The sequence below is a fragment of the Branchiostoma floridae genome, chromosome 18, assembly GCF_000003815.2.
Source record: "Branchiostoma floridae strain S238N-H82 chromosome 18, Bfl_VNyyK, whole genome shotgun sequence".
Lineage (NCBI taxonomy): Eukaryota > Metazoa > Chordata > Leptocardii > Amphioxiformes > Branchiostomatidae > Branchiostoma > Branchiostoma floridae.
In genome coordinates, this window is record NC_049996.1 from 9,302,543 (window position 1) to 9,324,369 (window position 21,827).

The 21,827-nt window shown below is 40.2% G+C and overlaps 1 protein-coding gene across 3 annotated transcripts in view; it reads right to left on the bottom strand.

The window, feature by feature from the left end:
• The window catches only part of LOC118405874 (hemicentin-2-like), a 74,655-nt gene that overhangs the window by 12,744 nt on the left and 40,084 nt on the right, over positions 1–21,827 (bottom strand). For 2 of the 3 annotated variants that reach the window (XM_035805688.1, XM_035805687.1), the window contains exons 3-5: positions 20,077–20,198; positions 5,943–6,284; positions 3,428–3,742 (exon numbers count right to left, since the gene is read on the bottom strand). In XM_035805688.1, the coding sequence (XP_035661581.1) occupies positions 3,428–3,742; positions 5,943–6,284; positions 20,077–20,128 (709 nt within the window). In that variant the 5' untranslated portion in view covers positions 20,129–20,198. Of the gene's footprint in view, positions 1–3,427; positions 3,743–5,942; positions 6,285–20,076; positions 20,288–21,827 lie in introns of those variants that run through there. The other variant, XM_035805689.1, reaches the window with a different exon arrangement.

The following is a 21,827-nucleotide window of genomic DNA, read 5'->3' on the forward strand; positions in this document are numbered from 1 at the left end:
TGCGGTGAGAGTGCACCTCAAGGGTTGCAGCCAGCCCGTACTGGGTGTCGCGGACAGAGGCCAGTATTGACAAATACCCGATAAGCACAAACTTGGAAATGACCTTGTATCTCCACCATCCGTGCCAACGGCAAGGTTAGCCAAGTCCGGAGATTACACATTCATCGCGCAGTTTCTTCATTCCCCCCGTGCCAAGCCAGAGTCGTAACATATGGGTCGATAGATGGAATTACACAAGCGATATTAAACTTGCTGCTTCATGATTAAAGGCAAAGACCTTTCGATTTCCCTAACAATCTAGAGTGTCATTTGGGGGACGTGGCCGCCGTTTTGATCAATATGGATCTAATAAAGTACATGCACGTGTATATGGGATGATGGGCAATGGGCATTACTGTGACAACATGCTGCATTATGTGGAGCATTCGTGGACTCAGACTAGTTGGCAACCCGGTTGTTCTTTTGATTAACCCTTGATAGTTTGCAAATCGGGTCTAACATTCACGGACTGGCGGCACCTGAATTATTCTCGGTTAAAGTAAGGTGTTCAGCCAGGATATTTGTTAAAACTGTTACATCAAAACTAGTATATTCAAATTCAATGTGTCACCATTGGAAACTCGATACGTAAAAACGATCCCTTGCGAATGTTTTACCGCAAAAAACATGGAAAACACACAAACCAATAGACAACCCTGTTTCTGTTTTCTGTTTGAATCTTAGAACACAACCATTAACATCTGGCCATGGAGAACCAATGACCTTCTCCAACATCGAGGCAAGAACCCAATAGGACAATGAAAAGGGCCCTCACAATGACCTACCCAGAATAATTACTGCTCGGCACACCGGAGGTGGTAGCTCTTTTCCCAGGTCAAGTCTGTTTTATTGCTGTGATCCCCCAACTTCGTAGTCATTGTCATTTGGCTGAAGTTTATGGCTGATACCATTGCCACCGGTGCTTGGGAGATAATTGAATACGGTGATATACGCGACGTTTTGCTGTTTCAGACATAAACCCTCGAGAGGCAACATTAGTATTAATAGACACCAACCGAGTCATGCATTGGAGGCTGCGATAGCACCTCACGTAGGGTTGGTGCGTTCATCATCATGTATACTAATACTTCCTCTACGTCAGAAACTAATATCTGATCACAAGAACATATTGCTCACACGTATACACAATTAGCTGCATAAACAATAATGGGAAACATGACCAAAAAAGGCAGCAGGTGTCTTTGATATGAAACACTGTTGAGATCATGTTGTCATGACATATACCGGCAGAAATACCTAATACGCTCCCATTGAGGATCTTCCAAGGTACGAAACCATATAAGCGTTGACAATAGAATCATTTCTTAAGCTTTCCGGTGATGAATCAGGAGATGTAGTTTGTCTAACAGACAGAATTGAGCAAGATGGAGCATAGAAGACATCTGTACTACTTTAATCACGTCATAAAAAGCCCATAGTTATCTCTTAAGTAGAGTTAAGATTCTAACAAACTTTACAAGACCAGGAGCTTAGTATGACTTGATTACTTGATGCTCGGAAGATAGATGTTTTAGTGTGTTACATTGGTGCATAAAGTTCGGGCAAATAATTAACGGTATATATCAGAGTGAGTGAGTGACATCAACGCAGGCAAATGTACACAAAATCACCAATAGATACTTTAAACACGATTTGTAATCAACTCATAATCTATTCACTTACTTTTCTATTCTTTTCACTTTCTTGGCTTGAAATCCAATATGGCGAAAAACATGAGCATGCGTACTGCGTTCCTCTTCCCACGTAATCGACTTTAATCGTTACATGAACACGAGGCCAAGTGAATGAGGTTCTTGCTACTCTCTATTATGGACAGTGTCAATTTTTCACTTCTATGCATCACCTCTAGTCACGCCTTGTCAGAAGTAACCCAGAAGATTAAAAACCAGATCTAAAACCTGAAGATCTTACCTTGAACTCTAAAGTACCAAAATCGATAACGTATGATTCTTTCCATGACAATATCAATCTGTCAAAAGTTCTCTCCATACTCATCTGTTATCACACACACGACTGGCACATCAAAAGAGAGAAGTCGCTAAGCCTTCATATTTCTCCGTCATTTTTCTGGGTACTTGAACCTCAATGACATTAAGAAAGTGCGATCGAAGCAGGAGGACCGGCGTATATATGACACTTTAATCCGATAATTACGTGAACTCGACGCTGCACGTGTAATTGATCCCCTTGCCCATAAAAGGAAAGGACGTATTCATCCCTCGGTAAGTGACAGATTAACCGTCAATAACGTAAATGAGCCGATAGTTCTATTTCCACGCACGGTAGAGGCGAATAGGTTGCCTTCAGACGCACAAGTAATGCATGGACAAGCCCTGGCTTTCTTCTGGGTCTGAAAATTCAATTTCACTCACGAAGTAACATTAACTAATTAGTCGCACAGCGAAGCGAATGCACGTCTCTAATTACCAACAGTATGCATGCGAACAACTCAGTTGACAACAGCCATCGAAACGATACATGTAAAATCTTGCATCGACAACCTTTCGCTGAATAACAAAGAAATTAAGTCCATGTACCTTTGTCGTAGGATCCGAACTAGTTTGTCAAATAGAGGCGAATCAATGATTTTGACGGTTCATCGTTGAGTTCACATCGCCTGTAATCTATACGGCGAAATTGCATGATGCATTGACGCGACCGAGAGGGGTAGAAGGTGGTGTACTCTGGGTATAGATTGATTTTGGGTGCGATACCCGCTCCAAGGCACACGTTCCGCCTTGCAAGTGATACGTCATTCGGGTACAAATTGACCTTTGTAACAAGTGGGGTCACAGTGCATCGCACCGCGGAAGACTGTGAATTAAGGTGTTAGGGTCCTTAAGCGGACTCATCTGCTGGCCTTTAACAAACCGAAATAGGACAATTTGAATCTGAAAGTCTTACAGAAACGAAACAATGCTGGTGGTTAGAGTCTAATGAGTATTGTGTATCTAGTAGGTTTATGATCTTTTTTTTTCAAAAATGGCGGGCAAAAAGTCCTATTGCAAAGCCATGTAGGAATAATTAGCGCAACATTGGCAGCAAACTGAGTTTGTTCGCGCATCAGACAGTAAGGAATAGATCTGCAATCAATTCTCTTATCTAAGGTAAATCCCACCACCGACAGACAATGATTGCGAACATTCAATAACGCGGAAGTGTAATTGCGTGGAGATGAGAAAATAATCCTCAGAGAAATTTAACAATTGATGGATGCGTGGATGTTTTTTTCGATCGGCATTGCTGGTGATGTACATGTTTTTTGGGCTGGATCCACATAGGCAATCGGCTGAAGAATATCCTGATATGGTTCTGTCTAAAGGGTGTTTTATGTAACTAGAATGATCTTAGTTTGGCAAATACTTACATAACACCTCCATGACGACGGAGTCGGACGTAACTCCTCCTATATGCACGGCAACGCAGCTGTAATTCCCATTGTCCCTTGCGCGACTCACATCCGGGATAAGGAGGGACAAACTACTGGCGCCCCCCGTATCGTCAAGTAGTACGGTCCTAACGGAACCGAGGTTCGCATCCACGAGCTTGACGCCATCTTTAGTCCAGTAAGCGGGTTGAACCAAGGCACTAGAGTTGAGCACCGTGCAGTTGATCGTTGCTGACGTCCCTTCGATAACTTGGACGGGATATCCGGCGTAGTCTATTGAAACGCTCGGTGGGACTGGGAGGAACAAAAGAGACAAAGACTATTAATTCCCCTCAAATTGCTTTTTCTCTATCCCATGTAAGGAATCAGGCAATGTAGCGAAGCATTCGATTTTGGCTATTACCTCAGACCCATGGGGTTTTGTTCAGATATTACTTTTCATAATGTTGCAGTTCAGTGGCCATGTCTAAAAAGCCAAGCTGACTAATCTACTTTGTGTAGAGTACACATTGTTGAAAAAAAAGTGGAAATTATTGAAACATTACTTATTGGTAAACTGTATAACGTAACATCCACAATATTAACCCAGCTGATTAAGCTGGAATTTGCTCACAAGCTTGTTTTGATAGCATAATTTATAATTCAAAGATGGCTTTTTTTTTTCTAGATTCTTGAGTCGAAAATCCCACGTCACATACACAGCATATTGAACACATGCAATACTAGAAAGACTTGATTGCGAAAGATTTCCTAACTATCAGCTGTTTGAAAGAATGATGAAGAAACTACAGCAAAGAGACGGAAACATCTTAAGATGGCATCGTTCAATAATAACTTAGTGGCTCCCGGGAAGGGGATTAACGCCCCATTAGGGAAGTCCATTATTCTGGAGGATGTGTTTTTCAATCAATGCATATCATTATCACTGCTCATTTTTCAGCGGGTTGGATTGAAGTGTTTCTCTTTCTTCCCGAGCAAATAACCGTGAAATATCGTTTGATCTAATCATTACGCCGTCTTTGATATAGATTAGCCTGGCATACTCATTTTGCCTGATTTATTCCCGCGATTGAGTGTTATTTCCTCAAGCCAATACATTTTGCTCTGTAAGTTGATAGTTATATCATGATTCAATATTCAAGCCAGAAATAACACACAAAAATGATTCAATATTGAAGCAAGGTTTGGGTAAATTAGTTTATCCCTATGTTCGATTCTTGGCGTTAATATAAGAAAATGCATGCATCATTTGCATGCCTTCGTTTATGTACATGATCAATCTTCCTTTCACTTTTGTTTTCCATGTTCATATACATATAAGCAGTGCTATTTGCAGCGAGTCAGTATGTGATTTTTTCACAAAGGCAAACTAAAGACTGGAATTATTTTCATTTTATCATACAAGGAATGTAAATTTTCATCTATCAGTTATCAACAATGGCGCTATATTGTCTGTATGTAAATCAAATTGCCGTACGTGAAACACAATCTATAGCAATATGATTTGATTTTGAAGAAGGCATATCTCGATGAATATTAGAAAATTATGCTTAATATACCTCATTCTCTTTGATTTTATAACATGCGTATTATATAATACTTGTTATGGCGCCTGAATATGTCTATCCCATACATTCATTAACAGCAAGATTCCGTTTAGTCAACTAGAGCTGTTTGTGCGCTATTTCTGATTGCCAGTTATTGGCAATTTGTCATCATTATTGCCATCATACCTTTCATATTTCGGACATACATCTTTTTAAAGCACAGATCTGATGAATTCATCAAATAAAACAGAAACAAGCATCTCTCGTTTCTATATTTGAAATTACTCCACAGATTATGATTATTTGTATCATTTGGCTATTATATTTCTTTCTGGATGGTTCACTAATTATGATTTTTAAGTTATAACATACAAGCATCACGTCTGACTGGGGATATATATATAATTTCTATTGATATATAGCCGGGGGTGTCCGTGTGTGGTCACTGTTCAGATCAAACCGTAAATAAAAATACTGGATTTTAACCGTTATTTTACTTTGAAAGATTAAATTAGCATTAAAAAGCATCTTGTGTACGCCCAGTTTGTTACAATGTTGTGTGCGTACAGTGAATCTTCAGTTGTACGTACTTCTTTTTCGGACAAAAACAAGCTTACTTCATTACTCTCATTACTATAGTTGAAATTCTTCCATAGATTATGATTATTTGTATTATCTTGGGAGTTTATTCCTGGATGGTTCACTTATTGTAATTGCAATTTTCCTTTGAAAGATCAGTAAAAAAAAGCATTGCGTGTACGTAGTTTGTTACAATGTTGTGTGCGTACCGTGAATCTTGAGTTGTACCTACTAGAAAGAAAAATAGATAACACAAATGCATTTTCTAGGCTGTTCATGGTTCACTTATAGTAATTATAGTTTTGTTTTGAAAGGTAAATATAAAAAGCATCTTGCGTGTACGTAGTTTGTTACCATGTTGTGCGTACCATGAATCTTGAGTTGTACGTACTGCTCCACCTGCCCTATGGTGTTGATCAGCACGGTCATCACGTACAGCCCTCCGTCCGTCAGTGTCAGATTGTCGATGACCAGGGAGCCGTCCTCATTCAGCGTGGACCTCCCCTTGACCGACCCCAGCGCGATGTTGGTGTTGGTGGCCGGGGAGTAGATCAGCACGGCTTCCCGGGTGCCGCCGACGGAGCCGTCGATCTTGCTCCACGTCAGGGAGATGATGAGATTGTCCTGGCTGATGCTGGCTGGTAGAGTCGCCGACAGGCCCACCATCCCCTGGACGTTGGTCGGGTAGGGAACCCGAGGACCGGCCATCACTGGAGAATAATAAATGAATGAATGGCCTTTATGGTACATTTGTGCTCAAACAAGCTAAGTACAGATCGTAGCGCAAGTGATAAGGTACAGTTTTGATATAAGAGAAAAGGTATCTTATCACATCTACATAGTTTATGCTAATACATTCTAGTATTTACAAGTTCAACTTCTTTTCGCTTCTTAAAACAGTTGTAAACATAAGGACAGATGGAATCAATAATGTATGGTTTATCTAATTGCATGAGAAATATGAATTTTTCCGTGGTATTCAAGTATCGGAAATTATGGAACATATGTTGTATATTTTCAAAAAGGACGTTTCTTTCGTTGTTGTATAAAGTACAGTCAACAATAGAAATAATGAATTATAGTGTATCTAATATTAATATCACAAACAACACATCACTCTTGTAGTCGTAGGGCTAAATTGCGGTGAACATTTACATGGATACAATTATCATACGCACTACTACACAGTATAAAGGGTTGAAAGGTGAGAAATTACTGAGATATTGCATTCTATTGCATTCATAGAAAAAATAATGATCACCATGATGAAACAAACCATGGAACTCGCCAAAAGGCAATTACTCAAGCAACTGGATATGAAAGATGCCGGATGGCTGTCTGAAGTTTCTAATATCATATCCAGTTGCTTGAGTAACTGCTTTTTGGTGTACTGTATCTTATTACCTGGGTGTCTAACCTAAATCGACGTAAAGCATGGAGCTGATGTTATCCAGTTTACGATGAATAAAAAGACTAAGATCAAATGAAAATTAGAAATCAAATAGAACAACTATTTTCAGGCTGATGACTTAAGCTGTTTTTCAGTCATTATAAAAACGCAGGCTTTTCTCAAATTTCGTTTTCTACTTATGTTTTTACTTTCGTTTTCTGTTTCTTTTCTCAACGATTCTTTCCTTTCCTTTCCTTTCCTTTCCTTTCCTTTCCTTACTTCTTTCCTTGCCATCTCCTATTTATCATAAATCCCTGCCAGACACTTTCCTCTGAGTTACGCCCCTTGCCCGATTCGGGTTCACCAACCAAATCGCCGGCAACGCTTGATTTCGCGCGAAAGCATGATGTACGGCCTTCTCTAAACTTCGAAAGTCGATCGAATCGAAAAAGACCATTTCCCGCGCCTCTAGCTATGATTCCCGTCTTCCGTCATCGGGTGACCCCATCATGCCGAGTTCACGGCGCAGCAATCTACCACCGGCCGTGGGTAACGGATCGCCACGCAAAAAGCCGAAATGAGATACCAGTCGCATCAAACGTGACTCGGGAGTTACGGCCATGCTTCAGACTACTACCAATTTAACTTCTAATGCAAGGGAGCCCCACGGTGCCATCCTTAATGTTGAGACATGTTCCATTAGGAAGATTACTACTCTCCATCCTACGCTACCCCTCCACAAGTGTAGAGCATCGATTTTTTCCGACTCTCAAGTATATCAACCTTTTACCACGGCGGTGAATGGTTGATGTCAGTGATGTATGCCAGGATTATTACCGGAGAGAAGAAACGCGTCAGTAGCTTTGTAAATGGCTGCCGCTCTAAGCAGTAGAACTACCGACTCATGTCCGCTCTAAGCAGTAGAACTACCGACTCATGTCCGCTCTAAGCAGTAGAACTACTGACTCATGTCCTCTCTAAGCAGTAGAACTACCGACTCATGTCCACTCTAAGCAGTAGAACTACCGACTCATGTCCGCTCTAAGCAGTAGAACTACCGACTCATGTCCCCACTAAGCAGTAGAACTACTAATGTCCGCTCTAAATAGTAGAACTACTGACTGATGTCCGCTCTAAGCAGTAGAACTACTGACTAATGTCCGTTTTATTTAAGCAGTACAAGTACCGAATTATCTAAGCAGCAGAACTACCGACTGCTCTAAGCAGTGGAACTAACAACTAACGCCTACTCTATGTAACAGAACTACCGTCTGATGTCTTATCTAAGCAGCAGGAGTACCGTCTGATGTTCGCTCTAAGCAGCGGAACTACCCACTGATGCCCGCTCTAAGCAGTAGAAGTACCAACTGATCTAAGCAGCAAAACTACCGATTGAACTAAGCAGCGAAAGTACTGGCCACTGTCCTTGGTGCTGATGCAGCAAATTGAACTGTTTTAAAAGTACGTCAGACTTATCCTGGCACTATTTCTGGTGAAAAACACATTTTGTCATTCCTAACCATAATCCAGCTGATCACAATCCCATGAGGCGTGCAGGGCGAAGACTTAGTTACATTCCTGATCAGGAATACCCTGTCAATAACCATGCTCAAAATCAAATCTAAACATTGCACATAAGAATGACTCCCTGAAGGCTACTCAAGCCAAGCCGTGATTTCCTGTTATGTGTGACGTACAGAAGTGCCATTAACACAGAACGTGCTAGTGGCTTCCCCTGCGTAGGCCATGATGACTATCCTATGGGCATGAGCTTGTAAAAGCCTACAGATAAAATCAAATCCAGATCGTTACAGGAAGAAAAAAAGCCCGCTGCATGCGTTCGGCCTTGACCTGATCAGATGTGAATCTGGTCCACGGGGAGTTTGTCTTCGCTCGAAGGCGAAGAAAAATCCGTGGAAATTCCTTAAGTCCTCCCGGTAGCCTCCCCAAGACTCCCTGGCGACTCAAGGATTTCTATAAGCCTTCTGTAAGACCTAGGGGCAGACGAAATGCAACCCGATATGCAACTAATATATAACGTAATAAAGGATTGTCGTTGTTGTTGATACCAGTAGTAAATAAAAATGTTCCCGTGGCTATGCAGCATCTGCAGCCAAGCTATGTTTATGACAGCATATTTCTCAAGGATTAAACAAATGCATTAATTTTTTTCAAGTTTATGCATGTCATGTATACATTTATAGATTTTCCCCATGAAATTATACTAAAATGAAAAAATACTAAAATACTTTTTTTTCGTGTTCCGCATTGCCGCTTTTGATTCTAGTCCAAAAGATAACAAATTAAACAAAACTTGATACCTTACTAAATCCTGAAGTATCTTGATTTGTAAGTACAGTATAATCGATGAACCATCATCGATTAAATTCTTTTACAGACTTAACCGCAAATGGTACTAGTATTCTATTCTACGACAATAACGACTAGTTTAGAGATTCCTGCCACAGAAAGACAACTTTGACGACATTTTTCACACTACATGCATTCAACCGTTTCATGCTATCACATTCCATGAGTGTCAGGATCTAAAACAAAGTTGTTCATGACTTCGGTTTACATGTATATGTAACAATGACGGTCGGGAACTTTTTGAACAGTTTCAGTGTTGAAAGGCTATAACCGACACATAGACAAATGGCCTGTGTGGCCGAGATAAACGATGTAATTAGTTTATGGGATACCCTCCACTGGTTTCACCCGCGTTATGACGTACGGCCCGGCTCAGTCTACACCTAATCATGAACTGCAAATAGTGTAGTTTATAGAGTCTTTTAACGAACTACATGAAATATTGATATTTCGTGATGTAACAAGAAGATCTGGGTACTGAACAGACACGGTGGGCTTTATAAACTTCCCGGAACTTTTGACCAATTGCTAACGCCACGTATCCGCAAGATCACGTCTTAATGAGATCACGTGTCTGTAACTCTCGCGAGTTTATAATTACGTTCTGAAGTGATTGGTCAGCAGTATTGATCTTGAAGAAGGCGACAGTGGTCGTTGAAAATTGTGTATACTTTTGTGTTGAAAGAAAGTTTACTATGATTATTACCAACACAGACGAGCTTCCATGATGTACGTAACGCTTTGCACGTTTTAACGTCTCCTTAGTTAATGCTGTCATCCCGTGACCACAGACGTTCGAGATTTTACGAGATCTCACGAGAGTTGCTCTTGGATGAAAATGAGCCTGGAGGGCTTACCATGCAGTTTGCAAATAATTTTCAATAAGTCGGTGAGCGGCAGGCAATGAGTAACGTTTGACGCGAGACGAAAATGCCTCTTTGGCAATGATAAATGATGTGATAACTTCATGACTGTGAGAAACATGGGACGCACTTAACCGGGTTTAGTGTGTCGTTATGACGTGCAAATTGAGCTCCATTTGCACCACATCCTGTACTATACTGTAGACCACGCGGACATTCAAAGTGATATATGAAAAACTCACCGCCGTTATGTGTAGCCTACGCCCTAGAAGGATCGCATAACAGTATTAGATGAAATTGGCAGGGACCTTTCCAGCCCCAGCAAATGGAAATGGCAATAAATATAATGGACTTTGTGGCCCAGAAGGGCTCAAATGTAGGTCGACATATAATTCGAGACGTCGGAAATGAAAATCTTGCCCCTCTTTTGTAAAGAACCGAGTTATTGGAAAAGGGTGTTGCGCTGTAATTTGGTGCTCATCCAAGGCATAAATAAAAATGTCCAGTAAAATCGAGGTTGTGGAAATAACCATTTAAATCACCTTGACGTAGTAATTGTAAAACGGTCGCAGTATTGGACTTAGATCCTCGTGAAAATGACTGCATCGCTTACCGGGTAAGTGTTAAGAGCTTTAGATAAGGTAATCACGGATTTACTTGGTACACTATCTTGAGCACTAAGAACTTCAATAACAGTTTTTCATGTCTCGGCCATGAGTAGAGTAACTTCTGACGGCTACGTGACGTCAGTTCCGCCATGTTGGTTGGTTAAACCTGGATGAGTCAAAAATCAAAATGATTGTATGCTATTATCTATAATTACGTTGATGGCATTAGACATGAAGAATTAAATTTACCTGACAACTCCCAGGTTTAACCAACCGTCATTGTGGAAAATACTTACGTCACAAGTCACATGAGCACAAAGAACAAATGGCAGAAGCAGCAATGTATATAGGAATAAAAATAGAAATAACAGATAACCTGATTTTGAATTTGTGGAATGTCTAATTCGTGGTCAAAACATTTATTTACAATCTTCTGGCAATTATTCAAAGCTATTTCATTTAACACTTGGTTTTCCAAGATTAAAAGACAGCGGCGTGCTTCAAAGAATTGTTTGAAATAACGAACATAAATACATCACTTAGTGGGAGAGGTGCACATAAAGGCTGCAAAATGAATAAGGATGATTACCGCATTCATTACTTGCACAGTAACTTCTGTTTATTGTTTTCAAGACGCTTATTTATTTCCCGTCCCAACATAACCTTTTGGAAAGAAGTTAACACGTCACGTACAATAAAATGGAGCAAATCAAGTGCGACAGAACCTATTTCTCCGAGGACACATGAAGGGAATTGCTGGTATATCACGGAATTTTCCATCCCGATATGATAGGTTTGCTACGGAATGATGTTGCATTCTCTACCTGTGTATTTGCAATAAAAGACATCACTGTAGCATTTTGTATTTGTATTATAAAGCAAAAGATGGCTTACGTGGATTTCAAATGACGGTTGGAAAACGCCACGCCAATAAATCTGTACCTTTTCATAAGTGTCGTTTGCTTTGCGATGTATGACACAAATAAACCATGCTCCGTAACATCTTGGGGCGGTTTAAGGAAACGCGGTGTTTCAAAAGCGGTCTATCTTGGAGGATCAAGCCTTGCTTTGATAACAAGTCAGCCTTTGAAATATGAGAAATGATTCGGCTTTCCTCGGAGTTTCAGGGACGCTTCAATATTTTCATCCTGAGATATGAAACAAGGCATGAAATTATCCATATTAAGTGGGGTCGATATCGTACTTCTTTTCCTGATGGCCTAAAGATGCATATACGTGTATAAGATGCAGACAGTGATAGTGCTGGAAGAAAAAGCGACACAGGCACGGTAAACGAATTGAAATAGAGGATGAAGAATTTCGGCATGCATTGGACAAATTTGGTAACTCTCCAAATGCATAACTTGCTAATTTCTACTCAACTGCAGTTTGAAAACGGGGGGCGATATGGACTTCCAAATGGACTTCCAACTTTTGACCCATTGCTGATGTCACACGTGTATAAAGTCACCTGTCTTGTGCGATTAGGTCAGACAGCTCAAGAGGACTGTACAATTCAGTCAGAAATTTCGGTGAGTCCAGTTGGACAACAGTATATTTCTTCATAGGTTCTAAACGTGTTTCTACTCAGTCCTTCCCAACCTACTGGAACTCTTTTGGATCGCCCCTTAATTGCGGGTACCATATTGTTCACCTACAGGACTTCATATCGTCGACTTCATTACAAAAATCGATCGGCACCGCGCACCTATCGCCCTGACACCGGTACGAAGCACAGAGCTGTGGGACCTACCATTTTCCCTGGGAGACAGTTTTTTTAATTGTACAAGACACAGTCCTAGTGTTAACAGATCCCCTGCTTTTTTATGGGTTACGGTTTCGCGTTGTTATGTTTATTTATAATTATATAATTACACTCTATTCGTATGTTAAACTGTTTAGTAATTAGTATCACGTTTTCTTTACTATTCCTGTATCTGGATGTTCGAGGTAACCCTAAAACTGATTTTAGCATTTCTGGATTCTGTTTATGAAATATTATTTCAGTTGCATTTTCACCTATGAAACGCTAAAAAATACCAGTACAACAAGCCGACACGTTAACGCTGTACATAATTTCTTAGATGAATAAAACGAAATTCCCACGAGCCAGCATTTGACAGCCATGACCTACTTTTCCCTGCTGTCCTTCGAGATTGAGTAGAAAAATTTGACCCCACATGACCCTATAGTACTCCAGTAAAATTAGTTGCAATGGAATCCACCCCGAGGGACATGCGCAATAAGCATACAAAGATAGCTAGAGTTAATTACCACGTGACTGGGCAGTTTAGCCAATCAATCAGCGTTTAATACTCGCGGTTGCTGCCATTGATTTGTTGCCCAAATATGGTCAAGTATTACAGATAATGATCTCAAGCTGTACGCTAAGAATATTAGATATTACGCTATCACGTCATAATGCGTCAATGGTTTAGCAATGAAACGATAAAGGCTTCAGCATCTTATGCTAACAACGACTAACCTAGTTGGTTGCTGAATTTTGGAGGTCTCCATATTTGTATGATGATGATGATGATGATTTATGTTTGAACTTTGAAGTCAACCCTTCATCTCTGCAAATCCCGTGTCCCACTTAGACACACCTGTAACCATTGTTCAGCCTATGCTCTCTGGCTATCAGCGGATATAAAAATGCAATGGATGTAGAAATATTATTTTTGTATTATTGTGGAGCGAATAGTGACAAAATTAAGATATGCAAGTCTGATGTTGTAGTGCCTGTGAAAAAACAATGCAAAATGTCAACTACATGTATATCTGGATAATCAGGAAAGTAGTGGTTCATATGACCTTTGACCTTGATCGGTTCATCGGGATGGAACGAAAGGATGGTAGGAAATGCAGCTCAAACTTTATCTATGTTCCCCTGGATGAAAATAGTTTGCCGTCTATGAAGATGCCGAAATTGTTATCTACACCCTAACGCCTTCTAAAATGTGGCGCCCATACAAACAGTGACGTATAAACAGATGTCGGACCTCTTTGTCACAAAGGTCACCGAATCTGAACCTGATTATCCAAACGCTAGCAGTATATCATGGATTGATTCATGCGACATGTACACCTCGAAAGATAGTGGTTTCTTCAACATTCTTGATCTTACCAAGATACAAGTCGTAACTTTGTTATGCGTATTCAAAACGACTACTGCAATTATTTTTAAATGCCAATAAAGGTATCTATGTCATTGGTATTAAAACACTGAGCCTAAGTGTCAATAGCAAAATCGTGTGGGTGCACGCATAACCAGTAGCAAAACTCCCAATGTATTAATGGGTGGGTGGTCTTAAATGTCATGATTGAATACAGTACCGTCAACAAATGAGTGCTATTTCATTGCCAATTAATACCTTCAGTCAATAGGGGTTATATGAGAGAGCTATAGTACAATGCAATCATGATACAATCTGTCTCAAATTGCATAGCTATATGAACTACACTGGAGTCATGTGTCCCATTATAGCCTTCTCATAAACTGTCCTCTGATGCGTAAGGTTCATGTTTGCCGTTATTGTATACCCCTGGCGTATAAATGTATCTTATATCTCTACGGGTCAGTGCGATATGGACATGAAATGATACATTTTATGTAATAAAACTTTTTTATGGTGACTGTGACTTTGCATACATATTGCTATTCTTTCGTATGCAATCTTTTGTAGACAACGTATCCTTTTTAATTTGGTACACGGTATCTTGCTCTAGGCTTTTTTTCTAGTCATGTCATTTTCAAGGTTACTCTAGTTACTTGATATACCCCACGTATCTATGCTTCATTTAGCTTGACGCACGTACCAAATTGTCTACGGTTGAATTGTTCTATTTTTGCATTTTCACATCCAGTAAATGAATCCCGAAGGCTGAACACAACGTTATTTTTTCATTCTGCATTTGAGAGGGGTTCATAATGTTTGCGCCAAACAACTGATGCTGATACGTACAAAAGACGTACTGAGCAAAAAGTTTAAAAACGAATTGATCGACGGAAAAACAAACCTGATATAACACCGACATTTCAGGTCAGTCATAAACAGAAAAAACATAGCGTGTCACGACCCGGACACGTCCGTTACGTCCGGAAAACTGGTTTAATGTCCACCAATCCTCTGTCTAGACCATATCTCTTTCTACCTCACATTATGTTCCCTCAAAACCCTGTACATCTACCGCGCCATTGACGCCCTGGCCCGTTTTTTTAATGATTGGAAGTGACGGACGACACACTGAGTACGCATCACACTCCACCCCTTGCGACCCAAAACGACCCGTCGCTAGGCAACAAAACGGTCGTCATTGCCGGTTTGACCCAGTTCCTCTATGTTTATTGCCGTCAACAGTCTTTTGTGTAATATGTTGAAGGAAGATGAACTAGTGTGAATGACAGCCCAGCGGAAATCATGTTAGGTTCGTGTAAGTGATGATGGCATTACCGGAAATGTCTTATGACGTCATTCGAGCATGCGTGCTTCCTTCACTTGAAGCATGCAAACACACCAATTATAGCCGTATGTATTTTCAATATTGTTAAACTGCGATATACAGAACTGACGAAATAGCTGTGATAATGATGATAAAATTATGATAATCTGCGAAATTATTTGTAACAGGAAAGTAACTTTTTTCAATAAATTTCTATCAATAATAGAATTAATTTAGAAACGACAATGCAAATATCATGCGCATTTTTCGTCTCAACATGTCATTGCTGACGCAAGTCACACTGACAACTGACGCAAGCACAAAATTACAGTATTATGTTGTACCTGATAATAGTACATATTACTAAAATATTGTTAGAATATGATTTCATGAAAGAATTCAAATGCTTTGATACCATGATAACACAAGACAGAAGTAAAAAATATGGGGTAAAATCAGAAAATAACGGTAGAAATATCAGAATCCAGGTTTTGAAAAGACAAACAATCACAGACAGACACTGAGATACCCTTAGTACTGCCAGACATGTAAATATATGCAAATGCCACTCTTGCGACATATCATGGACGTGACGTCACGGCTTGTACTTCCAAGGATCAAGCCCGTATTAGGAAAATAAATCTATGCTAATCAGCGTATGCTTATAGAATATGGTTCTTTCATGAAAATAATCATCATGAAAATGATACATTAATACATTTGGCTCTTTTATAGAAATATGAAAACGATTCATTGGTATATTTGGCTCTGTTATAGAAATATTAAAACGATGCATAAATGCATTTGATTCTTTTATAGAAGTATAAAAATGATGCATCAATACATTTGATTCTTTTATAGAAGTATAAAAATGATGCATCAATACATTTGGTTCTTTTATAGAAGTATGAAAATGATGCATTGAAACATTTGGCTCTTTTGTAGAAATTTGAAAACGATGCATTAATTCATTTGGTTCTTTTGTCAACATATGAAAATGATGCATTAATTCATTTGATTCTTTTATAGAAATATGAAAATGATGTAATAATACGTTTGGCTCTTTTTATAGAAATGTGAAAATGACACATTTAATGCATTTCATGACTTATACCCGGCGACCTTCGCAAGTGAAGAACCAGCTAACATCTTCTTTGATCTTACCGCCGACCAACTGTACCTATTACAAGCAGCACTCTCCATGTACCAACAGATTTCAGCAATATGTACAAATTTATCCTGGGTTTCCTACAGTGCCCAATGGAGATTAGAGAAAACTCCTTTAGAAATCTTGACCTATTTATCTGATTGCTATAGAAGGCAAGACCTAGACATGTTATAAAGCATGAAAAGTCAATAATGATATTGAAAATAATTTCTATTCAACATCTATAAGCCAACCGTACTAATATTAATCATATACATATACAGTATTCATAATGGTTTTGTATGGTAACATCAAACCATTAGAACGAGTCTTATTCTTATACACCTGTGTCTTGATCTACATAAAGAATGGTTACAGCTATGTTATACTGTATGCGTTGTGAGATGTATCAACATTATGTGTGTAATTTATATGTAGCTTGTGGCGTTCAGCCAGTAGTAAACTTGAAGTTAAGCCAGCGCTATTGATTTCTGCCAGTCTCTCGCCGCTTTATTTGCAGTTTCTTAAGAAGCAATTTATTTGGTTGATGTGTCTGGAGCTTAGGTTCGCCCGACCTTAAAGGGAATGTCTAGTTTAAGACAACGCTGACATTGACCTAGACTACCGGAATCAGATTATGATTTCTGTTATAAAGGAACATCTTTGCCTGGTTTTGAATTGTTCTACATCATACATGTAATTTTCCTGAACGTGTTCTAGTTAAATGACGAATTTAGTACGTCGATGAAGGTTAGACGTCTATCCAGGTAATAAGGGACGCCAAAAAGCAACTGGATATGATTTTGGAAACGGTCTGACGTTTCAGACAATCATCCGGTGTCTTTCGTCGGTGACACTGGAGAGATCTTGTTGGAGAGAGTTTTTATATCCGGTATGCTAGCTGAGAATTGATACGCAAAAGAGACCTTATAAGTCGGGGAACAGGTTTATTCTAACTATGAATTGATATGCGAGTTGAGTAGATGCATTGATTACCTTTTTTTAGTTACTCGTTTTATGTTTCCTTTGTTATACCATTAAGATTTCTGGCAGCAATATGGAGTGTACAGGATATTGATAATCCTATGACAGAAATGTTTTAGACCTTATGGACGGCGTCAACCCAATCTTTGCTCTAATTTCTGTATAGATAAAATACAGCACTTTGGAAATTCCTAACAAAACAAAAATACGTGGTTTTTATACACAGAACCACTGCATGTAAATTTAGACTTCAATCATGTATTCTAGCGAACTACCTGCCCAATCTCAAATGGACTACTCTCCAAGCAGAAGTTAGGCTCCTGCTGTGTTTTAACGTTTTTTAGTCGTTTTTATCGGCTTTCTATTTTGTATTTTATCTTGCTGTGTCAGAGCCTAACGTTACGTTTTGACACAGTAAGATAAAATAAAATACAATATAGAAAGCCCGGTAAAAACGACTAAAAAAACGTTTAAAAAACAGCCGGAGCCTAACCTCTGCTTGGAGAGTAAAATGGACCACCCCTGTACGAATCTCACTGCTGAACAGTATCCAGAGACCAGCCCATACGACTAAGAAACGAGATGAGATGTAAGAGTAAGTGGCACTCGGCTCACTTCCCCGTCCAGACGTCACTTTTCAACCCAGCAACTGTACGTGGCAGCAGCGCGGTAAACATCGACCAACCTGCCGTACCCTAATCCCATTTACCGCGCCCGCTTTTCCCGCAAAGTCTTTCCTACTGTAAGACAACATATCTTGTGACGGTTAACCAATTGAGCCCTGTTAGGCAATACCAAATCCATGGTATTCATCGTGGAAAAAATAAAAGTTCGAAAATAATGCTGTTAATTACATCCCACGGTACATTGCATTCATTCACTGACACAATGTGTATGTACGAGATATGAAATGGATGGGGATATTCGCACTTTATCACAGCTTGGCTGTTTTGCTAGAGACTGAGCACTTGCTGTTCTAAATGTAACCCTATAGTGGCACCTTCTGCATGGATAAACGTTGCACTTAAATGTAACGTCCCTTGCGGAACCTCAGACGGCATTATCCCGGTTTGTCTGGCAATTGCCGCCATTTTGTCGGAGTGACCCCCATCTGTCGTTCCCGTTCCTTCATAATCCAGGTTTTATAACGCTTAAGTAATTAAGGAGAGACAATAAACGTCTCAACGTTAATGAAAGTATTAATCACAAGGCCCTTGATGGCTTTCCTTGCATTTTTACAGAAGTGTTGGAACGTGTCATGCAAAATTGTCTAACTGAATGGAGAAAGTATAACAGAAGGCTGCTAATTTTGGAATGAAGTCACATACGAGAGAGCCATTGTATTAGTATGAGAGTGTGTTGTTCAATATGTCAAATTAGTATGAATATCCGTAATACTCACAATGCTAACACTAGTAACAAAATAGATTTGTTTGGAAAAGTGATAACTTAAAACAACAGTGTTAGATATATATCAAAGATTATAAAATGAATATCTAAGGTACTGACTATGCTGATGTGTTGGTTCTTTCTAGAAAACAATTATTCAGGAACTATCTTAGAGCCAACAGTACAGAATGACTCATAGCAATAGCGAAAGTCTATCAGTTGACTGATTCAATTAGAGCACGTAGACAAATGGGGTGTAACTACTATAGATTTGGATTGTTTGACAAAGTTATCCTTGACAAGTCGACGTTTTTGATCGGAGAAAAGCCGGCAAAAGTTTAAATAGTCCCATAGAAATCCCCCCGAGCTGTTGAGATCCGTTGGGCGGTTGGAGCCACGGGAGCTTCCGGCGGAGAGGATGGCATTTCGGCGGCCTACGCCACAGGAATGAACAAACCGGGCCGCCAGCCCGCTAACCCACACGCCAATCAATAAGAGGTCCTCTCCGAATCGAGCGGTGTGCACGGCATAGGGCAAGGAGCCAATGTTAAGAAAAAAGGGGGCATTTCAAGACACAGCGCGATCATGTATACCGGTATCAGGGCATGCTTGTTACAAAGGAACAAAATCCTTACGTCTTGGGTGATCTTTCTGTCAGACTATACTGCTGATTCAACATGGAAGAGCTGCAACTAAGACGTATCTAAACATGAAGTATGAAATATTAAATGCGAATACATCATACGTACAGTTAACACTCACTACGAACTTTGTTTCTTCTAAGGTATATAAAGTTGGCATTGTGTAAAGCACGTCACATGATATTAAGAGACAGGTGTTTTCTCGGAGATGCTTTCATGATTTTAATTATTCTCCAAGCTGTAAATCTTATGGCATGGTGAGAGTGTTTGTGTTGAACAAATTACCCACTGTGGTATGAAACACTAACTGTATGGAATAACAAATATACACAGAAGTCTTGTAAATGCATGAACTATATATATATATAGCAACGTAAATGGTTTGATGAAGCTATCTTGCTCCGCCCACCTCCACGCGTCTACAAACTTGTGATGTTCATAAAAAGACGTGCGCTATGCTATGTCTTATAACAAATGCCGCTAAGTTCGGCAGTCGCGTGGAACGCGTGGAAAATTTCTCAGGAAATGATGCATAAGACTAAGCAGGAAAAACGCAGGCATGCGATGTGGAATTTTACGCCAGTTTGCGCCCAGCAGTACTGTGCTGAGGTAGTTACGGATACATACTCTGCTATGGGATACCTGCTATATACACCCACACACCCACCTTGCAGACCGCACCAGCACACCAAGACGTAAACTACGCCCGACGTCGCCATATTGCTCCTTCACTCCGTCTTAGCCTTTTCCTTCTCCCTGGAATTTTCTCTCAAGCCGTGATGATGGAATCTGCGGAGAAATCGGAGAGCCGGAATTAGATGGAGGAGCGGGATGAGGGGCGCGGGAGGCTCGTGTTGGCACGGCGAGGCCGGGAAGATTACGGGACGGAACCCGGGACGAACCACTGTGTTTGCGGGGGAGGGGGTGCTGACAGCGCTACAGACGATGAGATACATTCATCATCCCCACTATTAACGTCATTGTTCAGCATAGACAGGCACAGTTCTCTTGGTTTGTGGTTGCATCTTTTGCTATCATGTGAGTGAAAAAATAGCATTTAATGGGGTCTCGCGAACGTACACAAAGTAATTAGCGATTGGAGTTCTCCACGGACAATTTTGTCGGTACCGTTAGCATTTTTAACGTTGAAAGATTATCTACATTCAAAGAGTAAATAGCACACAAATTCGTGTTAGCATTCATTAGATATATTCGCACAAGAAACAACAACAACACGGTGTGATGCGAACGGACGGTTATAACTGCCACGTAAAAGGGAGGCTCAATAACAATTATAAATACCAGAATAAATAACACATTATCACATATTTTGTATTGAATTCTACCGTTCAATCGTTTATCGCCGGAATGGTAGACAGATAACACGACGCCAGTAAGTAATTGTTAAAATTCACTTACTCAGGTTTATTTTTGATCTCCAGGTAGACGCACTCATTACGTATGCAACTCACCTTGACATTAAACGAGTACTAAGCCAAGGTTGAATGCGGCACAAACGGTTCTAGCCACTAAGGGTTTAAACACTTATTTCCATTTGATAACTATCTGATGATATATTGTGTCAGTGCAGGTGAGCCTTATGTTTTTAGCCCTTAAGGCTAAACGTGGGTTCGCGCCCTGATGATAACAGCGGCGCTCTCCCCCGCGGTGAACCAGTAATGGAATTTCCCGGATCGAACCATTCCCGGGTCCATGCTGATTAAAACTACGGCCCGGCGTGTTTCTCATCAAGATTGTGGACGATTAATCCACGAATAGAATCGGAATAGACTGTGGAGGCTTCCGCAAACCTAGGCTAGGCCAGACGGTCATTATGCTGGGACCTACAACAATGGGATAAAAATACACCACTGTTTGGTAGGCCGGAACAAGCCCGGCATTTTAATAGAGATTCCGTTACAGTTACAGCTTTCAAAAACTGCCCTTTCTAACCTTAGATACATACGTAACTAACCATATTCAACGTCATGTTGTTGATTTTTTCATACATCATTTCTTATTTTGGCAATTTTCATCAGAAAGCACAGCGTTTTAGTGCAAACATTCAGTCACCTTCCGTTGACACGAAAATCGTTCACTTAATGGAGACGATAGCTACTGTAACTGTAGACGCTTTGATGTATATCCACATCACTACCCAGCAGGATGTGACGTGGGGAGATATCGGTAAGATGAAATCCATCCGCCTTTTACGTACATATCCCCGACGACTACACACCCCGATCCCTTTAATATAGCCTCATTCGCAGACTTCGAGAGGGAATGGCATGGGCCCCGGCTGGGCGAAACTCCTTCCACTGCAAACTACCCTTCTAGGCAAACTCCCTTTCCCTAGTCTCTCCCAGACACCGGGTCGCTGGAAAACCGTAGAGATGGAACAAATAGAGGAGTAAGCCG